Raw genomic sequence first — 17,203 nt, 5'->3', positions numbered from 1 at the left:
GTGACTTTGTAAATGGTCCAAGACGGACCGAAACGTCGTCGTGAGCTTCTCTCTTTTACGTGCGGGTTATTTGTGTTTTGAGTCTTGTAAGACGTTTGTTATTGATTTAAATAATGGTGTACAGTCACACCTTCCAGAAAACATTTAACACCTACTCATGCCCAAACAATTGCAAGGAAGCATTGCAACTTTTCGGTGTAAAGGAAGTATTGCAGGAAGTGCTTGTAAATATCAGTCTACATATAAAGGTATGAATGGACTGGAGAACGAGAAGAAGCCTCTAAGACTCTGACCTTAACTACAGTCATCCTTAAAGAATATAATTTTTTGGCTGAGGTTAATGAACAGAATAACTCTACTACAGAACAGCAATTTCCAAATGTATCGTCCTCACCATTATATTTGTTTTCACCCATTTTCAAATGAATCATTGAAATGGATACTTTCCCAGAAGAATGTAATACTATTTTCAAGTTTGTGGAATTTCATTGACGTTAACACACATGTTCTGAGCTACTTCCGTACAATTCCCACAACCTTTTTCCACTTCTCCATCTATTCCAGGCCTTCAAATCCCTATTTTTGCCATCCCTCTTAAGGCCTGAAAATATATAAGGATCGCAGATTTAGCTTTGTTTTAGCTCTTGTTTAAAGTTCTTGAAATTTAATTGCTTATGAGTTGTCCCTGTTGCAGGTCCGGCAGCCCCCACCCGTTGACAAATAACGCAACACTCTCTGGAGTGTTGCTTAATAACAACCTTAGTGAATTCCTGAACGACAATATCAATTCTAACACGACCTCGGTGCCAGGGCCCATGAGCGGCAGGACCTCCGTCACTAGCTCCATCAACGACTTCATCGACAACCACGACCTACTGGCTGACTTCAACTCCAACACTGGTGAGTACCCATTGTGCTGCTTTGGTGTTAAGTTTGGTTTTTCTTTATATAAACAGGGCTCTGGTCTTCTGTATACAAGCAGTGATCTGGTCATGCATATAAGCTGTGGTCAGTGTTTCTACTTCCTGCAAACAAACGGTCTGGGTCTTCTGTATACAAGCAGTGATCTGGTCATGCATATAAGCTGTGGTCAGTGTTTCTACTTCCTGCAAACAAACGGTCTGGTTCTCCTGCATATAAGCTGTAGTCTCGTCTTTCTGGAAAGCGAACTGGCCTGGTCCTCCTGCATACAAGCTATCATCTGGTTCTCCTTATAAAGTGTAGTCTGGTCCTGCATACGACCTGCAGTCTTATCATCTGCACGCACACTATGGCCTGTTCCTTCTGCATATCAAGGTTCACTGTGATTCTTCATACTAAGGATTTATTCTACGTACCATGTATGGTTCTTCAGCAAACTTGTGTGCATCTTATTATTTACCAAGTTAGGCTGTATGCCACAAAAGGATCTAGATTTTGTACTTTCGTTGTATTAAATATGAAATATTTTTATTTCCCTCTCTGCAAGATTTTTTTTTGCAGAACAAGTGGGAAGTTGTCAATTGTCATGTGTTATATGGCTATTCGGATAGACCTTAGATTTTGCTACCTAAATATCAAGTTTGCTGTGCACCACACATCCATACTGTGGATGGTAGTGCAAGAGGTTATAAATACAAAAGAAAAATGCCTGGGAACTGGACCACAAAAAGGGGCTTAACTGGAGTAATGAGCGGATATTCTCGATTTATATTTTGTCAGTTACACGTAGAAATATAATATCTACTTTTTACCTTGACATATCACGTGAGTTATTATACCGTCTCTAAATTTCTCGGTAAATGGGCGATCAAGCAATTCCATGCGAGTTGAAATCCATGGGAATTGTACATTTCCTCCTTTCTCGGATTTTTCATTTATTCCTGAATTTTCCAGTTGTCATTATGTGACTCATATGGAGTTAGTGATGACATAGAATCAGTAATAATAAAGGAGTAAATCTCATTGTCTTTAGTTAATGGAAGCCCTGTTAGGATGACTTTTGTTTTGATGTACAGTAAAAGCCTATTTGTTAATTCTTATGCCAAACTCATCATGGTTGCTGTCTAGGGAGATTAGTAAGTTTATTCAGGTTTAGGTACACATAAATATAGTTACATAGATTCTTATACATAGCATATATGTAGATCGCCTAGGATAACCCAAAAAAGTCAGTGACTTATTTCCATTGGAGTCCTTTTAAGTAAGTTTATTTAGGTACAGGTACACACAAATACAGTTACTCAAATTATCATACATAGTAACATGTGTGTAAATTACGCAGCATAACCCAAGGTAATTTACACATGTCACTGTGTATGATAATTTGTGACTATTTGTATGTATCGGTAATTAAGTAAGTAAGTAAGTTTATTCAGGTATACACAAATACAGTTACATAGAATTATCATACATAGCAGCATATGTGTAGAGAACCTAGGATAACTCAAAAAGTCAGACAGAGTGACTTATTTCCATTGGGGTCCTTTAAATAAACTTATTTAGAGCAAATACGGCTCTGACAAAAATATAACCGTATTCTTAGCAGAAACTAAACTGTTTTATCAGAAACGTTTTTGAATAAAAGGACTTGAATGTAGTAGAAGTATGAATATACCAACTTCTTAAAACATTTATGTTAGCCATCGAAGTTGTAAGAGAAAACGAAGCTTTCAAACGATAAAGAAAACGTCAGTTTTAGGGTAAACTGGAGCACACTTACAATTGTGTCTTGTCGGTGATGGTAAAAAATAAATAAATGAAACGTGATAAACTGTCGCAAAGAGGCTACAAGCACTAGCCATCTTTATTTGAATAAACTGTAAAATATTTATAGATACATGGAAATAAGTCAATTGTAATCACCTGAAATATGTGTAACTAATTGTATTTATGTGAAATACATATTTTTTAAAAGATATCTTTACAGGGTAATTAGGCCTAATTGGTTAATTTGGCTTCCTGTGATCGTATTTGTTTGGACCATCACCTCTTCTCTGCAGCATTGCAAGCCCTTGATATGTTAATTGTAACAGGAAAGGCCTAGATCTATCATTCAACTCCCCCTGCATATATATATATATATATATATATATATATATATATATATATATATATATATATATATATATATATATATGTGTGTGTGTGTGTGTGTGTGTGTGTGTGTGTGTGTGAGTGTGAGCGTGTTAGATAGGAGTGAATAGAGACGAATGGTATTTGGGACCTGACGATCTGTTGGAGTGTGAGCAGGGTAATATTTAGTGAAGGGATTCAGGGAAACCGGTTATTTTTATATAGCCGGACTTGAGTCCTGGAAATGGGAAGTACAATGCCTGCACTCTAAAGGAGGGGTTTGGGATATTGGCAGTTTGGAGGGATATGTTGTGTATCTTTATACGTATATGCTTCTAAACTGTTGTGTTCTGAGCACCTCTGCAAAAACAGTGATTATGTGTGAGTGAGGTGAAAGTGTTGAATGATGATGAAAGTATGTTCTTTTTGGGGATTTTCTTTCTTTTTGGGTCACCCTGCCTCGGTGGGAGACGGCCTATTTGTTAATATATATATATATATATATATATATAGATATATATATATATATATATATATATATATATATATATATATATATATTTATAGGTAGTAGGTTGGTAGACAGCAACCACCCAGGGAAGTACTACCGTCCTGCCAGATGACTGTGAAACAGAAACCTGTAACTGTTTTGCATGATGGTAGGATTGCTGGTGTCTTTTTCTGTCTCATAAACACGCTAGATAACAGGGATATCTTGCTACTCCAACTTACACTTCGGTCACACTTCACAGACATGCACATGCATATATATATATACATACATCTAGGTTTTTCTCCTTTTTCTACATAGCTCTTGTTCTTTATTTCTTCTATTGTCCATGGGGAAGTGGAAAAGAATCTTTCCTCCGTAAGCCATGCGTGTCGTATGAGGCGACTAAAATGCCGGGAGCAATGGGCTAGTAACCCCTTCTCCTGTAGACATTTACTAAAAAAAGAGAAGAAGAAAAACTTTATAAAACTGGGATGCTTGAATGTGCGTGGATGTAGTGCAGATGACAAGAAACAGATGATTGCTGATGTTATGAATGAAAAGAAGTTGGATGTCCTGGCCCTAAGCGAAACAAAGCTGAAGGGGGTAGGGGAGTTTCGGTGGGGGGAAATAAATGGGATTAAATCTGGAGTATCTGAGAGAGTTAGAGCAAAGGAAGGGGTAGCAGTAATGTTGAAGGATCAGTTATGGAAGGAGAAAAGAGAATATGAATGTGTAAATACAAGAATTATGTGGATTAAAGTAAAGGTTGGATGCGAAAAGTGGGTCATAATAAGCGTGTATGCACCTGGAGAAGAGAAGAATGCAGAGACAGAGAGATTTTGGGAGATGTTAAGTGAATGTATAGGAGCCTTTGAACCAAGTGAGAGAGTAATTGTGGTAGGGGACCTGAATGCTAAAGTAGGAGAAACTTTTAGAGAGGGTGTGGTAGGTAAGTTTGGGGTGCCAGGTGTAAATGATAATGGGAGCCCTTTGATTGAACTTTGTATAGAAAGGGATTTAGTTATAGGTAATACATATTTTAAGAAAAAAAGGATAAATAAGTATACAAGATATGATGTAGGGCGAAATGATAGTAGTTTGTTGGATTATGTATTGGTAGATAAAAGACTGTTGAGTAGACTTCAGGATGTACATGTTTATAGAGGGGCCACAGATATATCAGATCACTTTCTAGTTGTAGCTACACTGAGAGTAAAAGGTAGATGGGGTACAAGGAGAATAGAAGCATCAGGGAAGAGAGAGGTGAAGGTTTATAAACTAAAAGAGGAGGCAGTTAAGGAAAGATATAAACAGCTATTGGAGGATAGATGGGCTAATGAGAGCATAGGCAATGGGGTCGAAGAGGTATGGGGTAGGTTTAAAAATGTAGTGTTAGAGTGTTCAGCAGAAGTTTGTGGTTACAGGAAAGTGGGTGCGGGAGGGAAGAGGAGCGATTGGTGGAATGATGTAAAGAGAGTAGTAAGGGAGAAAAAGTTAGCGTTATGAGAAGTTTTTACAAAGTAGAAGTGATGCAAGGAGGGAAGAGTATATGGAGAAAAAGAGAGAGGTTAAGAGAGTGGTGAAGCATTGTAAAAAGAGAGCAAATGAGAGAGTGGGTGAGATGTTATCAACAAATTTTGTTGAAAATAAGAAAAAGTTTTGGAGTGAGACTAACAAGTTAAGGAAGCCTAGAGAACAAATGGATTTGTCAGTTAAAAATAGGAGAGGAGAGTTATTAAATGGAGAGTTAGAGGTATTGGGAAGATGGAGGGAATATTTTGAGGAATTGTTAAATGTTGATGAAGATAGGGAAGCTGTGATTTCGTGTATAGTTGTGAGTGTGGGGGAGTTCGTGAGGCAGTAGGTAAAATGAAAGGGGGTAAGGCAGCCGGGATTGATGGGATAAAGATAGAAATGTTAAAAGCAGGTGGGGATATAGTTTTGGAGTGGTTGGTGCAATTATTTAATAAATGTATGGAAGAGGGTAAGGTACCTAGGGATTGGCAGAGAGCATGCATAGTTCCTTTGTATAAAGGCAAAGGGGACAAAAGAGAGTGCAAAAATTATAGGGGGATAAGTCTGTTGAGTATACCTGGTAAAGTGTATGGTAGAGTTATTATTGAAAGAATTAAAAGTAAGACTGAGAATAGGATAGCGGATGAACAAGGAGGCTTTAGGAAAGGTAGGGGGTGTGTGGACCAGGTGTTTACAGTGAAACATATAAGTGAACAGTATTTAGATAAGGCTAAAGAGGTCTTTGTGGCATTTATGGATTTCGAAAAGGCGTATGACAGGGTGGATAGGGGGGCAATGTGGCAGATGTTGCAGGTGTATGGTGTAGGAGGTAGGTTACTGAAAACAGTGAAGAGTTTTTACGAGGATAGTGAGGCTCAAGTTAGAGTACATAGGAAAGAGGGAAATTATTTCCCAGTAAAAGTAGGCCTTAGACAAGGATGTGTGATGTCACCGTGGTTTAATATATTTATAGATGGGGTTGTAAGAGAAGTAAATGCGAGGGTCTTGACAAGAGGCGTGGAGTTAAAAGATGAAGAATCACACATAAAGTGGGAGTTGTCACAGTTGCTCTTTGCTGATGACACTGTGCTCTTGGGAGATTCTGAAGAGAAGTTGCAGAGATTGGTGGATGAATTTGGTAGGGTGTGCAAAAGAAGAAAATTAAAAGTGAATACAGGAAAGAGTAAGGTTATGAGGATAACAAAAATATTAGGTGATGAAAGATTGGATATCAGATTGGAGGGAGAGTGTAAGGAGGAGGTGAATGTATTCAGATATTTGGGAGTGGACGTGTCAGCGGATGGGTCTATGAAGGATGAGGTGAATCATAGAATTGATGAGGGGAAAAGGGTGAGTGGTGCACTTAGGAGTCTGTGGAGACAAAGAACTTTGTCCTTGGAGGCAAAGAGGGGAATGTATGAGAGTATAGTTTTACCAACACTCTTATATGGGTGTGAAGCATGGGTGATGAATGTTGCAGCGAGGAGAAGGCTGGAGGCAGTGGAGATGTCATGTCTGAGGGCAATGTGTGGTGTGAATATAATGCAGAGAATTCGTAGTTTGGAAGTTAGGAGGAGGTGTGGGATTAACAAAACTGTTGTCCAGAGGGCTGAGGAAGGGTTGTTGAGGTGGTTCGGACATGTAGAGAGAATGGAGCGAAACAGAATGACTTCAAGAGTGTATCAGTCTGTAGTGGAAGGAAGGCGGGGTAGGGGTCGGCCTAGGAAAGGTTGGAGGGAGGGGGTAAAGGAGGTTTTGTGTGCGAGGGGCTTGGACTTCCAGCAGGCGTGCGTGAGCGTGTTTCATAGGAGTGAATGGAGACGAATGGTTTTTAATACTTGACGTGCTGTTGGAGTGTGAGCAAAGTAACATTTATGAAGGGGTTCAGGGAAACCGGCAGGCCGGACTTGAGTCCTGGAGATGGGAAGTACAGTGCCTGCACTCTGAAGGAGGGGTGTTAATGTTGCAGTTTAAAAACTGTAGTGTAAAGCACCCTTCTGGCAAGACAGTGATGGAGTGAATGATGGTGAAAGTTTTTCTTTTTCGGGCCACCCTGCCTTGGTGGGAATCAGCCAGAGTGATAATAAATAATATATATATATATATATATATATATATATATATATATATATATATATATATATATATATATATATATATATATATATATATATATACTATGTATTCAGGGAAAACCGGTTAGCCGGACTTGAGTTCTCTACATGGGATTTACAGTGCCTGCATCCTGAAGCAGAGGGTATTGATATGTTGCAGTTTTTTAATTTGTAGTGTAGGCACGCCTCTGGTAAGACAGTGATGGAGTGAAAGATGATGAAAGTGTTTATTCTTTTTCGGGCCACTCTGCCTTGGTGGGAAACAGCCGATGTGTTAATAAGAAAACATATAACGTTGCACCTAATATGTGATAGCCTTCTAACATCCATGCGATGAAATTAGTTTACATTTCTCAAGAGGACTCACAGTGGGAGTAGAGAGACTTCCACTCAGGTTTGGCGGCGTGGGTATACGTATGGCCTCATAGATTGCCTTGCAAGCCTTCTTATCCTTCTGCAGTATATCCAGTAAACTAGTTTGGCAAACTTTTCCTGAAAATGTAGGTAATTTAGCAGGGTTGGATGACCCCAGCTGTACAGGTGACAGCTGACTATGGGATAGCCTTATAGCCCAGACTACAAGATAAGGTGAAACCGTGAGCCACGGTGAGTACAGCTGAGATAACCCCACATGGAAAAGATTATGTAGCTATGTTCAAGGTGTAAACTCCAAAGAAGAAGGGAGCTCACCTTTTAGCTGTGAGTGTACATCACTTTAAATTATTTTTCCCTGACAGTTCCCGTCTCTGCGACTGACATATGTCTTGACTCACGGGTCCTTTTCGTTGCAGTAGTTCGTCACCATGCTGCTCTCCACTCACATTGAGTACAAGTATGTTTGCGACTGAATGATAGCTGACCAATATTGTTTGCAGGGCCTAAACTGCGCAAGTTCCAAAGGATTGCATGCTAGAGGCAGTGAGGTCAAGGAAATCGAGAGATGTTCAGCTACAGCCAAGAGCCCTGCTGAAAACTTCGATCTTTATTTTCCAGTACCCAAAATACACTTGCCAAACACCCAGACGAGATCACATTATATTCTTGGAAGAATGGCAGACAGCTAGTATGGAACTATACAAAGGCATCTACCCTTGCGGGCATATGCATTTCATTTAGTGCGGGTCAGCAGGGTAGAACTGATTATAGGGAAGAACACAAGCTTAGCAAGTATAAACACTTGTCCAGCCAGTATTGCTTCGCCTTAATACATCAGAGACCCCTGGCTTCTAGGTAAAAAGTGCCACAAATTTCCTCGGAGCTGGGTTGCAAGCTCATCGAAAAAATCTAGAAATTCAAGGGTCGCCACCTTTCCCTTATATAGTCTCAGTATGGCGATCCAAGGGGAAAATGCCTGTTACATCCTGGGTTCTCCACAAGCCTCTGAGCAGCGCGAAGTATACTGCAATTTAAATATACGTCAATGTATTTCAATTGTATATGTCTGTAATTCTCTCATAAAAGTGTATTAAAAATAAATGCTTAAAAATAATACAGTGGAGTAGAATAAAATTATTCAAATAGATTTAAGTAGAAATGTTCAGGTGTCCTTCAGGTCATTATATTTATGTATACATGTATGTATTAAAACGTGTGTGTGTGTAGCTGAAACTAGCGTGTGCTTGTATATTCAAACATGTGCGTGATGTGTGTATAATGTGATGTGATGTGGCTTATGTGGCAACAGCAGCTGCAGCAGCATGTAGGGAGGGGGTGATTGTGGTGGTAGTGGTGATGAGTGTGGTGGTGATGTTGGAGGAGTAAGTGGTGGTGAAGGAGGAGTAGGTGGTGGTGAAGGCAGCAGTGGTGGTGGTGCTGGTGGTGGAGGAGACAGCAGTGGTGGTGGTGAAAGTGGTGGAGATATTCTTGGTGGTGCAAGCAGTAGTGATAATGGTGGAGGCAGCAGTGGTAGTGGTGGTGGAGGTAGCAGTGGTTGTGGTGGACGTAGCAGTGGTGGTGGTGGAGGCAGTGGTGATGGAGGCAGCAGCAGTGGTGGTGGTGGAGGCAGCAGTGGTAGTGGTGGTGGAGGTAGCAGTGGTTGTGGTGGACGTAGCAGCAGTGGTGGTGGTGGAGGCAGTGGTGATGGTGGAGGCAGCAGCAGTGGTGGTGGTGGAGGCAGCAGTGGTAGTGGTGGTAGAGGTAGCAGTGGTGGAGGGAGCAGTGGTGGTGGTGGAGGCAGCAGTGGTAGTGGTGGTAGAGGTAGCAGTGGTGGAGGCAGCAGTGGTGGTGGTGGAGGCAGTGGTGGTGGTGGAGGCAGCAGCAGTGGTGATGGTGGAGGCAGCAGTGGTGGTGGTGGAGGCAGCAGTGGTGGTGATGGTGGAGGCAGCAGTGGTGGTGGTGGAGGCAGTAGTGGTGGTGGTGGAGGCAGCAGCAGTGGTGGTGGTGCAGGCAGCAGCAGTGGTGGTGGTGGAGGCAGCAGCAGTGGTGGTGGTGGAGGCAGCAGTGGTGGTGGTGGAGGCAGCAGCAGTGGTGGTGGTGGAGGCAACAGTGGTGGTGGTGGTGGAGGCAGCAGGTGGTGGTGGTGGTGGAGGCAGCAGCAGTAGTGGTGGTGGAGGCAGCAGTGGTGGTGGTGGAGGCAGCAGTAGTGGTGGTGGAGGCAGCAGTAGTGGTGGTGGAGGCAGCAGTGATGGTGGAGGCAGCAGTGGTGGTGGTGGAGGCAGCAGTAGTGGTGGTGGAGGCAGCAGTGGTGGTGGTGGAGGCAGCAGTAGTGGTGGCGGAGGCAGCAGTGGTGGTGGAGGAGGCAGCAGCAGCAGTAGTGGTGGTGGTGGAGGCAGCAGTTGTGGTGGAGGCAGCAGTGGCGCCCTAACAATCAATAAGGTTGCGCGCGGCACAGATGGCGCCTTGGTCGCACAGTTTCCCCTCTCCTGTTGTGGGGGCCGGAGCCTCAGTCGCATACTTCCCCTCGGACCTTCCCTGCTTGTTGTTGTGTAAGGACGCACCAAACACACTCCTCTCCCCTCACTGTGTCTCCCCGGAGCCGTGACGGGCATGGTGACTGGCACTCACCAGGGAGTTTGGCACTGTGACCCCTCACAGCTGTTGCAGACGCTACGACTAGTGCGGTTTTGGTGACATGTTTACCCTCTCCTGCCCCCCTCCACCCCCCACCCACCCCTCACCCACCCCTCTTGTGTTTTGACAGTGGTGTACGCCCATGTGGCAAGCAGTACTACTTGATGGAGGTGGGCGTTGTGGGTGTGGTGGAGGGTACGGGTCAGTGTGTGGAGGTGTTGGTGGTGGAGGGAAGAATTCGTGTGGTGATGGTAGTGGAGGGGTCAGTGTGTCGTGGTGGTGGTGGAGGGGAAAGTCAATGTGTGTGGAGGCGGAGGGAAGTCAGTGTGTGTGATGGTGGAGGGTCAGTGCGCGTGGTGGTGGAGGGAAGGGACAGTGTGTGGTGGTGGTGGAGGGAAGGGTCAGTATGTGTGGTGTTGGTGGAGGGAAGGGTCAGTGTATGTGGTGGTGGTGGAGGGAAGGGTCAGTGTATGTGGTAGTGGTGGAGGGAAGGGTCAATGTGTGTGGTGGTGTTGGAGGGAAGGGTCAGTGTATGTAGTAGTGGTGGAGGGAAGGGTCAGTGTGTAGAAGGAAGGGCTATTGTGTGTGGTGGTGTTGGCTGAGGGAAGGTTATTGTGTGTGTGTGTGTGTGTGTGTGTGTGTGTGTGTGTGTGTGTGTGTGTGTGTGTGTGTGATGGTATTGGTGGTGGAGGGAGGAGTTATTGTGTGGTGGTGAAATGATGAGAGAGCATTGGATATATATTGTATGTGTGTTGGGGAAGGGAACAGTGGATGGGTGGATATATACTTGACATTGGTTGGAGGAGTGAAGTGGGTGGGTGGGCAGTACTCGTGGGCGTATGAAACAACAGGTGATGGTGTAGAAGTGAGGGAGCGCAGGTGAGGCACAATGTACATGTTGCAGTGAGGTGCATTATGGACGTATTACAGAATGTGTAATGTCGACTGTGCTATTGAAGTGTGCGAGGTGCACAGTGTATGTGAGCGAGTTTTAGGCAGGGGTTTTGGGGAGTGGATGAGGTGGGTAAATCCTGAGTGTGAGGTGTGGATAAGTTTGTGAGGTGGGCAGAGGGTGTGGGTGCGGTGGGCCGGAAACATGGACGGGAAGGCAGGCGGGAGAGTATGTGACAGGAAGTTTTGTGTTGTGCTTGGTGTGTTGTGGATATGGTGTAGTGTAGTGCAGTTATGGTGCGCAGGCTGATGTGGCAAATACACCAGTGACATGGCTTAGCCTGTAGATATACTGCAGTGCTCATTATTTTCTTACAAGTGTAATGGGAGTGGTGAGTGTGATAAACCCACAGGTAGATACTGAAACACAAGAGGCTATATTTACAAACTAAAATGTATGTAAAGAGATGTTAGTTTATTGGTCAGGAAAAACCTGACACGGTATCATTTGTTTTAAATTTTAAATATATGTATATATTTTTTTTTCACACTGATCAGTTTTACAGGCTAAGGGTTATTATAACCTACCTCAGCTTATTTCAGAGCCCACTGCAGTCGACTAACACCCAGGCACCTGTTTATTGCTAAGTGAACATGGGACACATGCCCAACGTTTTCACCCGTGCCGGGGATCGAACCACGGACACTCAGTACGTGAGGTGAGTGCACTGCCAACCGAGGTACATGATGGAAGATTACAGATTCACCTGTATCTTTAGTTCGTGATAGATCTTCTATTAAATATGTGTATGCAGTCAAAACTTTGTTATATTTTCAACTAGCTTATTCCTTCTCTTTACTGTCCCATGCTAGTGTCCGCTCCGTTGATGTCCGGAGTATTGTGTCATTATAATATTCCTCTCTTGTTCTCTCCTTCAGTATCGCTGTGTCATTGCATCAAGAGTATGTGATACTGACTTGTTGATGATTAAGACACAGGTACAACACTTGGGTTTCTATTACGAGACAATTCGCCTGCGCATATTTGGTCAATAAATGCGGATGCAGCAATTGAAGATAGCATCACATTTAGGCAGGCCTCATTAGCCTAAGTAGGTCACTCATAAAATGGGCCAACAGATATAGCAGTGGAGTTACAGATGATATGCAGAGATGCATTGGGTAAAGACGTGGTCACATGTGGGCGGGGCCTACCAGTAATGTACCTTATACCTGCTCTTTTACCTTGGTGCGGCCGGCAGTAACAGCCTGGTTGATCAGGCCCCCATCCACCGCGAGGCTTGGTCATGGGCCGAGCCGCGGGGGCGTTGACTCCCGAAACACTCCAGGTATTGGAAGTAGGTCATGCCCATTTGGTAGGCTAGAGGTTAGCAAAAAGCTCCCTGGTGTTGCTGTGGCAAACAATTATCATTGCATCAGTCTTGGGACAGAAGATAACTTCTACAACTCTTTTCCTAAATCTGTGGCCAACCTTATGAACCTACTATTGAACTTCTCTTCTGGCTCCAGTATGTGAATCTCTAGAGTCATACCTCTATTTTAGATTAAGTAAAAACCCTGCTGCGAAGGCGGAAGTTAATTATTGGCCCAGGAGCTATTATCCCGCAAATATAATATAGTACAGTGAGGTGGTTAAATACTGACAGGCGCAGGCGTGCGTGGCACACGCCTATCTTGTGTGCGTGTCCGTGCTCTCCCTTCATTCTCGAGGTTTGAAGCGGACATGTGTCTGTGACAGGAAAGATTGCTAATGCTGTCACTACTGACGCTTGCTCTCATCACTTCCTGTCAACTATGAAGGCAATGGGACCACCTGCCCAAAGAAAAGTGACGGAGAACCGATATGGTTAGGAAGATTTGTAGATAAGGATAGTTTTATGGTATAATGGAAGTATTTGTTGTAGACAGGTAATGAGATGAAGCTGTGGAAGAGAGTATGAAAAAAATGGAAGTGGGAACGAATTGTGCTGAGTAAACAAGAGGAGGGATGGATGCTGTAGAAGAGGAAGGAGATGGTTATGTGGGAAGATGACAGGAATAATGAGGAGGGTGTAATGTGAGGTAGGAGTACGAAGGGAGTGGGAAGGAAGGGGTGCAATGTGGGTAAAACGGAAAAGAAAGACGACCAGTCATAATGTAAGGATCATGATGTGGGAGGGGAGGAAGGGAAGGTCTGAGGCAGTATTGGATAGTAGCGTATGTAACTTGCTAGTTGAAGCTGACCGCTGGGAAGATTGACCGCGGTGAGGCGTGTGCCACCCGAAAATAGTCTTAGAAATATGCGATCATCCCTTCCCCTCCTCCCATTCTCTCCTACTACTCCCATCCTATTCTTCCCTAACTCTCCCCTCCCATTCTTACTACTTGCCCCTCACATTCGAAGATAAATCGCGCGGGAAAGGCAATAACAACAAAGATGGCCGCCACTGACCAATCAAGGGTGACCATTTATCGATGGAGCATTGGAACCTCGCAATTGTTATTCTCGGTTATATGTATTGCTAATATTATTCTTGATACTCTTATTATTTATTATTTTTGTGCATTGTTCTTTGCAAAAATTGTAATATAGTTTTATAATTTGATACCGATCAACGCGCGGTTTACCACTTAAAAATGTATATTTTCTCTTAATAGTAGAGTTTAATGTATTCCTACTGGAAGTTCAATTTCAATGACCTAAATGTATTCACTGAGGTGATTACATACAAAATGAGAGCCATAGGCATAACGGGGAAGGTAGGCATATGGATTTTCAGCTTTCTGACATTTGAAACAGAGGAAAATCCTGTATTAGTAAGGTAAAAAGCTCAGTACCCCTAGGCACGGTTCTGACGCCTCTCCTGTTTCCTATCCTCATAGCACATATAGATAAAAACACTCGCAACAGCTTTTTATAATCATTTGCTTATGACGTCAAAATAAGCATAAAAGTCACCTCGGCAGAAGATACGGAAAAATTGCGGTATAAGCATGATATTCCACTGAGCGGTGGGAAACAACATGACATTCATTGATAATAAATTCCAGCTTCTTAGATACGGAAAGAATGAAGAATTTAAAAGGGGCACTATGCAAAACCCAAGAGGATCATCATATAGAATAAAAGGAACACATGAAAGACCTAGGAGTAATTATGTCTACTAACCTTTCTTTCAAAGAACACAATAAGACTAATGTCACAACAGCCAGGAAAATAGGGTGGATAATGAGAACTTTCAAAACTAGGGAAATAGTGCCAGTGGTGGCACTATTCAAATCACTTGTGCTCTCTCGTTTAGAGCATTGTTCAGTGTTGATGACCTCATTCACGGACCATCAGAACTGGAACAGATACAAAGATTTACAGCCCGAGTAAAGGTAATAAAGCATTTTAGTTACTGGGAATGTTACATAGTCCTAAATACATACTGGAGAAAAGGAGAGAAAGATGCATGGTAATATATACCTGGAAAGTACTTGGTTGCCTAGTCCCAAATCTGAACACTAACCTTAGCATATTGGAGTGAGATATTGGAGGAAGTGTAAAATAAACTCGGTGAAAAGTTGGGGCACCATGTGTATCATAAGAGAACATTATATCAACATCCGTGGTCCCAGACTATTCAGCTTCTTAACAAACAATATCAGAAACACACTCGGGACAAGTCTTCAAGATTATAATAATAATTTCATATCCTCATCCAGAACATTCCAGTCTTATTAATCTTGAGACTGAAAAAGTATTTTCTGCGTCTTTTCGGAGACCAAGACTTGCCTCCTGACCCCCCTTCGCTAAGGCTACCCTGACAGACACGCTGATTCTGGCCTCGCGGGGCTTGTACCTATTCTTGAATCTGTATGAAGCTTGCTGCCACCACTTCCTCATCTAACCCGTTACATTCTTCTTCTACTCAAGAGACTGGAGAAATGGTTCTTAATAGATTATAACACAACTTATAATGATATCAATAAATTTATGCGGGGTGAACACTGGTGGTAGTGGCACAGTGTTTACTGAAAGCAATGATGGTGGAAAAAAAAACACTTAAAATTTTTTAAATAATTTCTTATATGTTTTTTCAACTAAGTTTCCCTGTTTCACCTCAACAGGCGAAACCTACTTGAGGCTCGTGTTCGTTATACGCCTTCCTTAGGTAATATTTCCCTATCCGACCTCTCAAAGCCTTCCTAGTAGCTGACAGTAGTTGTCTTGTGGTGTTCATCTTGTAATCCTCATTTGGGTTCTTTAACTTTTAAGTCTTTCATTGGATTCACTGTTCACCTTTTTTTTTTTTTTTGGCTCTCACCTCATTCTTAAACTCCGTCAAGACATGAAACTCGGCGTTAAGGCTGAAACTAAGTTTGTACTATAGCAGAACGTACACAGGTGGCCAGTTGGTTGACTTGCTTCATTGTATGTTCCCTGACTAGCTGCATGTGTGTGTGTGTGTGTGAGAGAGAGAGAGAGAGAGAGAGAGAGAGAGAGAGAGAGAGAGACCCACCCCAGACAAGACTGACCCAGGGAGTAGAAAAAAAAACTAAACTCATCAAAGGCAAATATACATTCGTGTAATAATGTAATTTATACGGGTGTGCGTGGGACCTGGGTGGTGTATGTACCTGGCAGGTGTCGCTACTTTGTTACAGTCTTCAAGCCTTGGGCAGGTGAGAATCATCTGCCACTACCACATCCTGCAACTCACATCCTGCACCTCCCCCTTCCCCTTTCCATCACCACCCCACTCACCCTCACCCCAGAACCACCTCATTTACCCTCTCCGCAGCATCATCCACAACATGCACAACCCCTTTTCCCCTTCCCACACTATCTTTTTTCACCTCCATCCCAAGCATGTTTCTCACATCACCCCTTCCTCTACTCTGTTCCTCATCATCCACAATGTATCTTACCACATGACCCCCACCACTCTTGCCTCTTTCCTTTCACCTGGCCTATCTCAGCCTCTCCTACCGCTTTTCTTCCACTTAAGGCCGACTCGTTTACTCTGTTCACTGTCACCAGCAGCGGTATCTTTCAAGCCCTTCTCGTGGTTTATTGACGTGCTTGGCCAGCCTTCCAGATGTAAACTTTACCTCTTCCTTGCTGTAGATAGTGTCCAGAGTGGCAGCTGGGCAAGTGTTCAGCTTCATTCTGTTATATCTAATGCTTTCTCAGACTGGTTCTAATTAATATTTTTTTTTGTCATCGAAGTGGGTAGTCATTGTGCACCAAGTATCCATCATGTGGAGGGTATGTAAAGTAAAAGGACACAAGTGCAACTAATGTGACATTTTATTGTGGCAACGTTTCGCTCTCCAGGAGCTTTATCAAGCCATTACAAACAATACATGGACACAGAGTGTATATAAAGGCTCAGAGTGAGGTGCAATACTAGTGAGGTACCATTTCGATGTTCACTAGTGGTGGTGGTAGTAGTAGTAGTAGTAGTAGTGACAAAAGTAATACAATATGGTAGAGCAATTAATTCGTACATGAGTAAAAGGATATAAAAGCTATTACTTGGGTAACATAAAAATAGGTTGGACAAATAAAGACTGGAAAGAGGCAGCCTGTTTCAGTGTTCACTCTCTGTAATGTGCTTTGTGTAGTATAACAGGAGAGACTATGTGATGGCAGGGTTTACTGTTTTCAGGAGGATTCTTGCTAAGACTTCGGAGATGGTGAAGCTGCCGTTGTTTTGTTTAATTGTATTCGAAACAGCGATCAGTGCTGATTCGAGGCACTTGCGTCTGCGGAAATTAGTTTCTTTGATCACTAATTGGGCGTCCCTGAATTTCATGAGATGATTGGAGGAATTTCGATGTTGTACACAGGCGTTGTTCAAGTTATCGTTCCTACATGCGTAAATGTGTTCACCGAGGCGGGTGTCGAGGTTTCTTGCTGTTTCACCTACGTAAATCTTGTCACAGCCTCCACAGGGTATAGTGTAAACTCCTGCATTGACTGGTTCGTGGTGCTTGGATTTTGTCCTGGTTAGATCCTTTATTGAAGTGCTAGAAGCGATGGCGACTCTGGTGTTTGCTTGTGAAAGTACTTTTGAGACGTTCAGTGCAACCTGGCTGTTGGGAAGAATTATATCTTTGTTGGAAGTGGTGTTGATGC

At 43.0% G+C, this 17,203-nt stretch overlaps 1 protein-coding gene across 5 annotated transcripts in view; it reads left to right on the top strand.

Annotated features, from left to right (window-relative positions):
- Window positions 1-17,203, top strand: part of LOC128693860 (adenomatous polyposis coli protein-like) — a 551,448-nt gene that overhangs the window by 196,936 nt on the left and 337,309 nt on the right. For all 5 annotated transcript variants that reach the window (XM_070091007.1, XM_070091006.1, XM_070091003.1 and 2 more), the window contains exon 4: window positions 695-900. In XM_070091007.1, the coding sequence (XP_069947108.1) occupies window positions 695-900 (206 nt within the window). The remainder of the gene's footprint in view (window positions 1-694; window positions 901-17,203) is intronic.

This window comes from Cherax quadricarinatus, chromosome 33 (genome assembly GCF_038502225.1).
Source record: "Cherax quadricarinatus isolate ZL_2023a chromosome 33, ASM3850222v1, whole genome shotgun sequence".
In the NCBI taxonomy this organism is placed as follows: domain Eukaryota; kingdom Metazoa; phylum Arthropoda; class Malacostraca; order Decapoda; family Parastacidae; genus Cherax; species Cherax quadricarinatus.
This window is presented reverse-complemented; position numbering and strand designations above follow the sequence as displayed.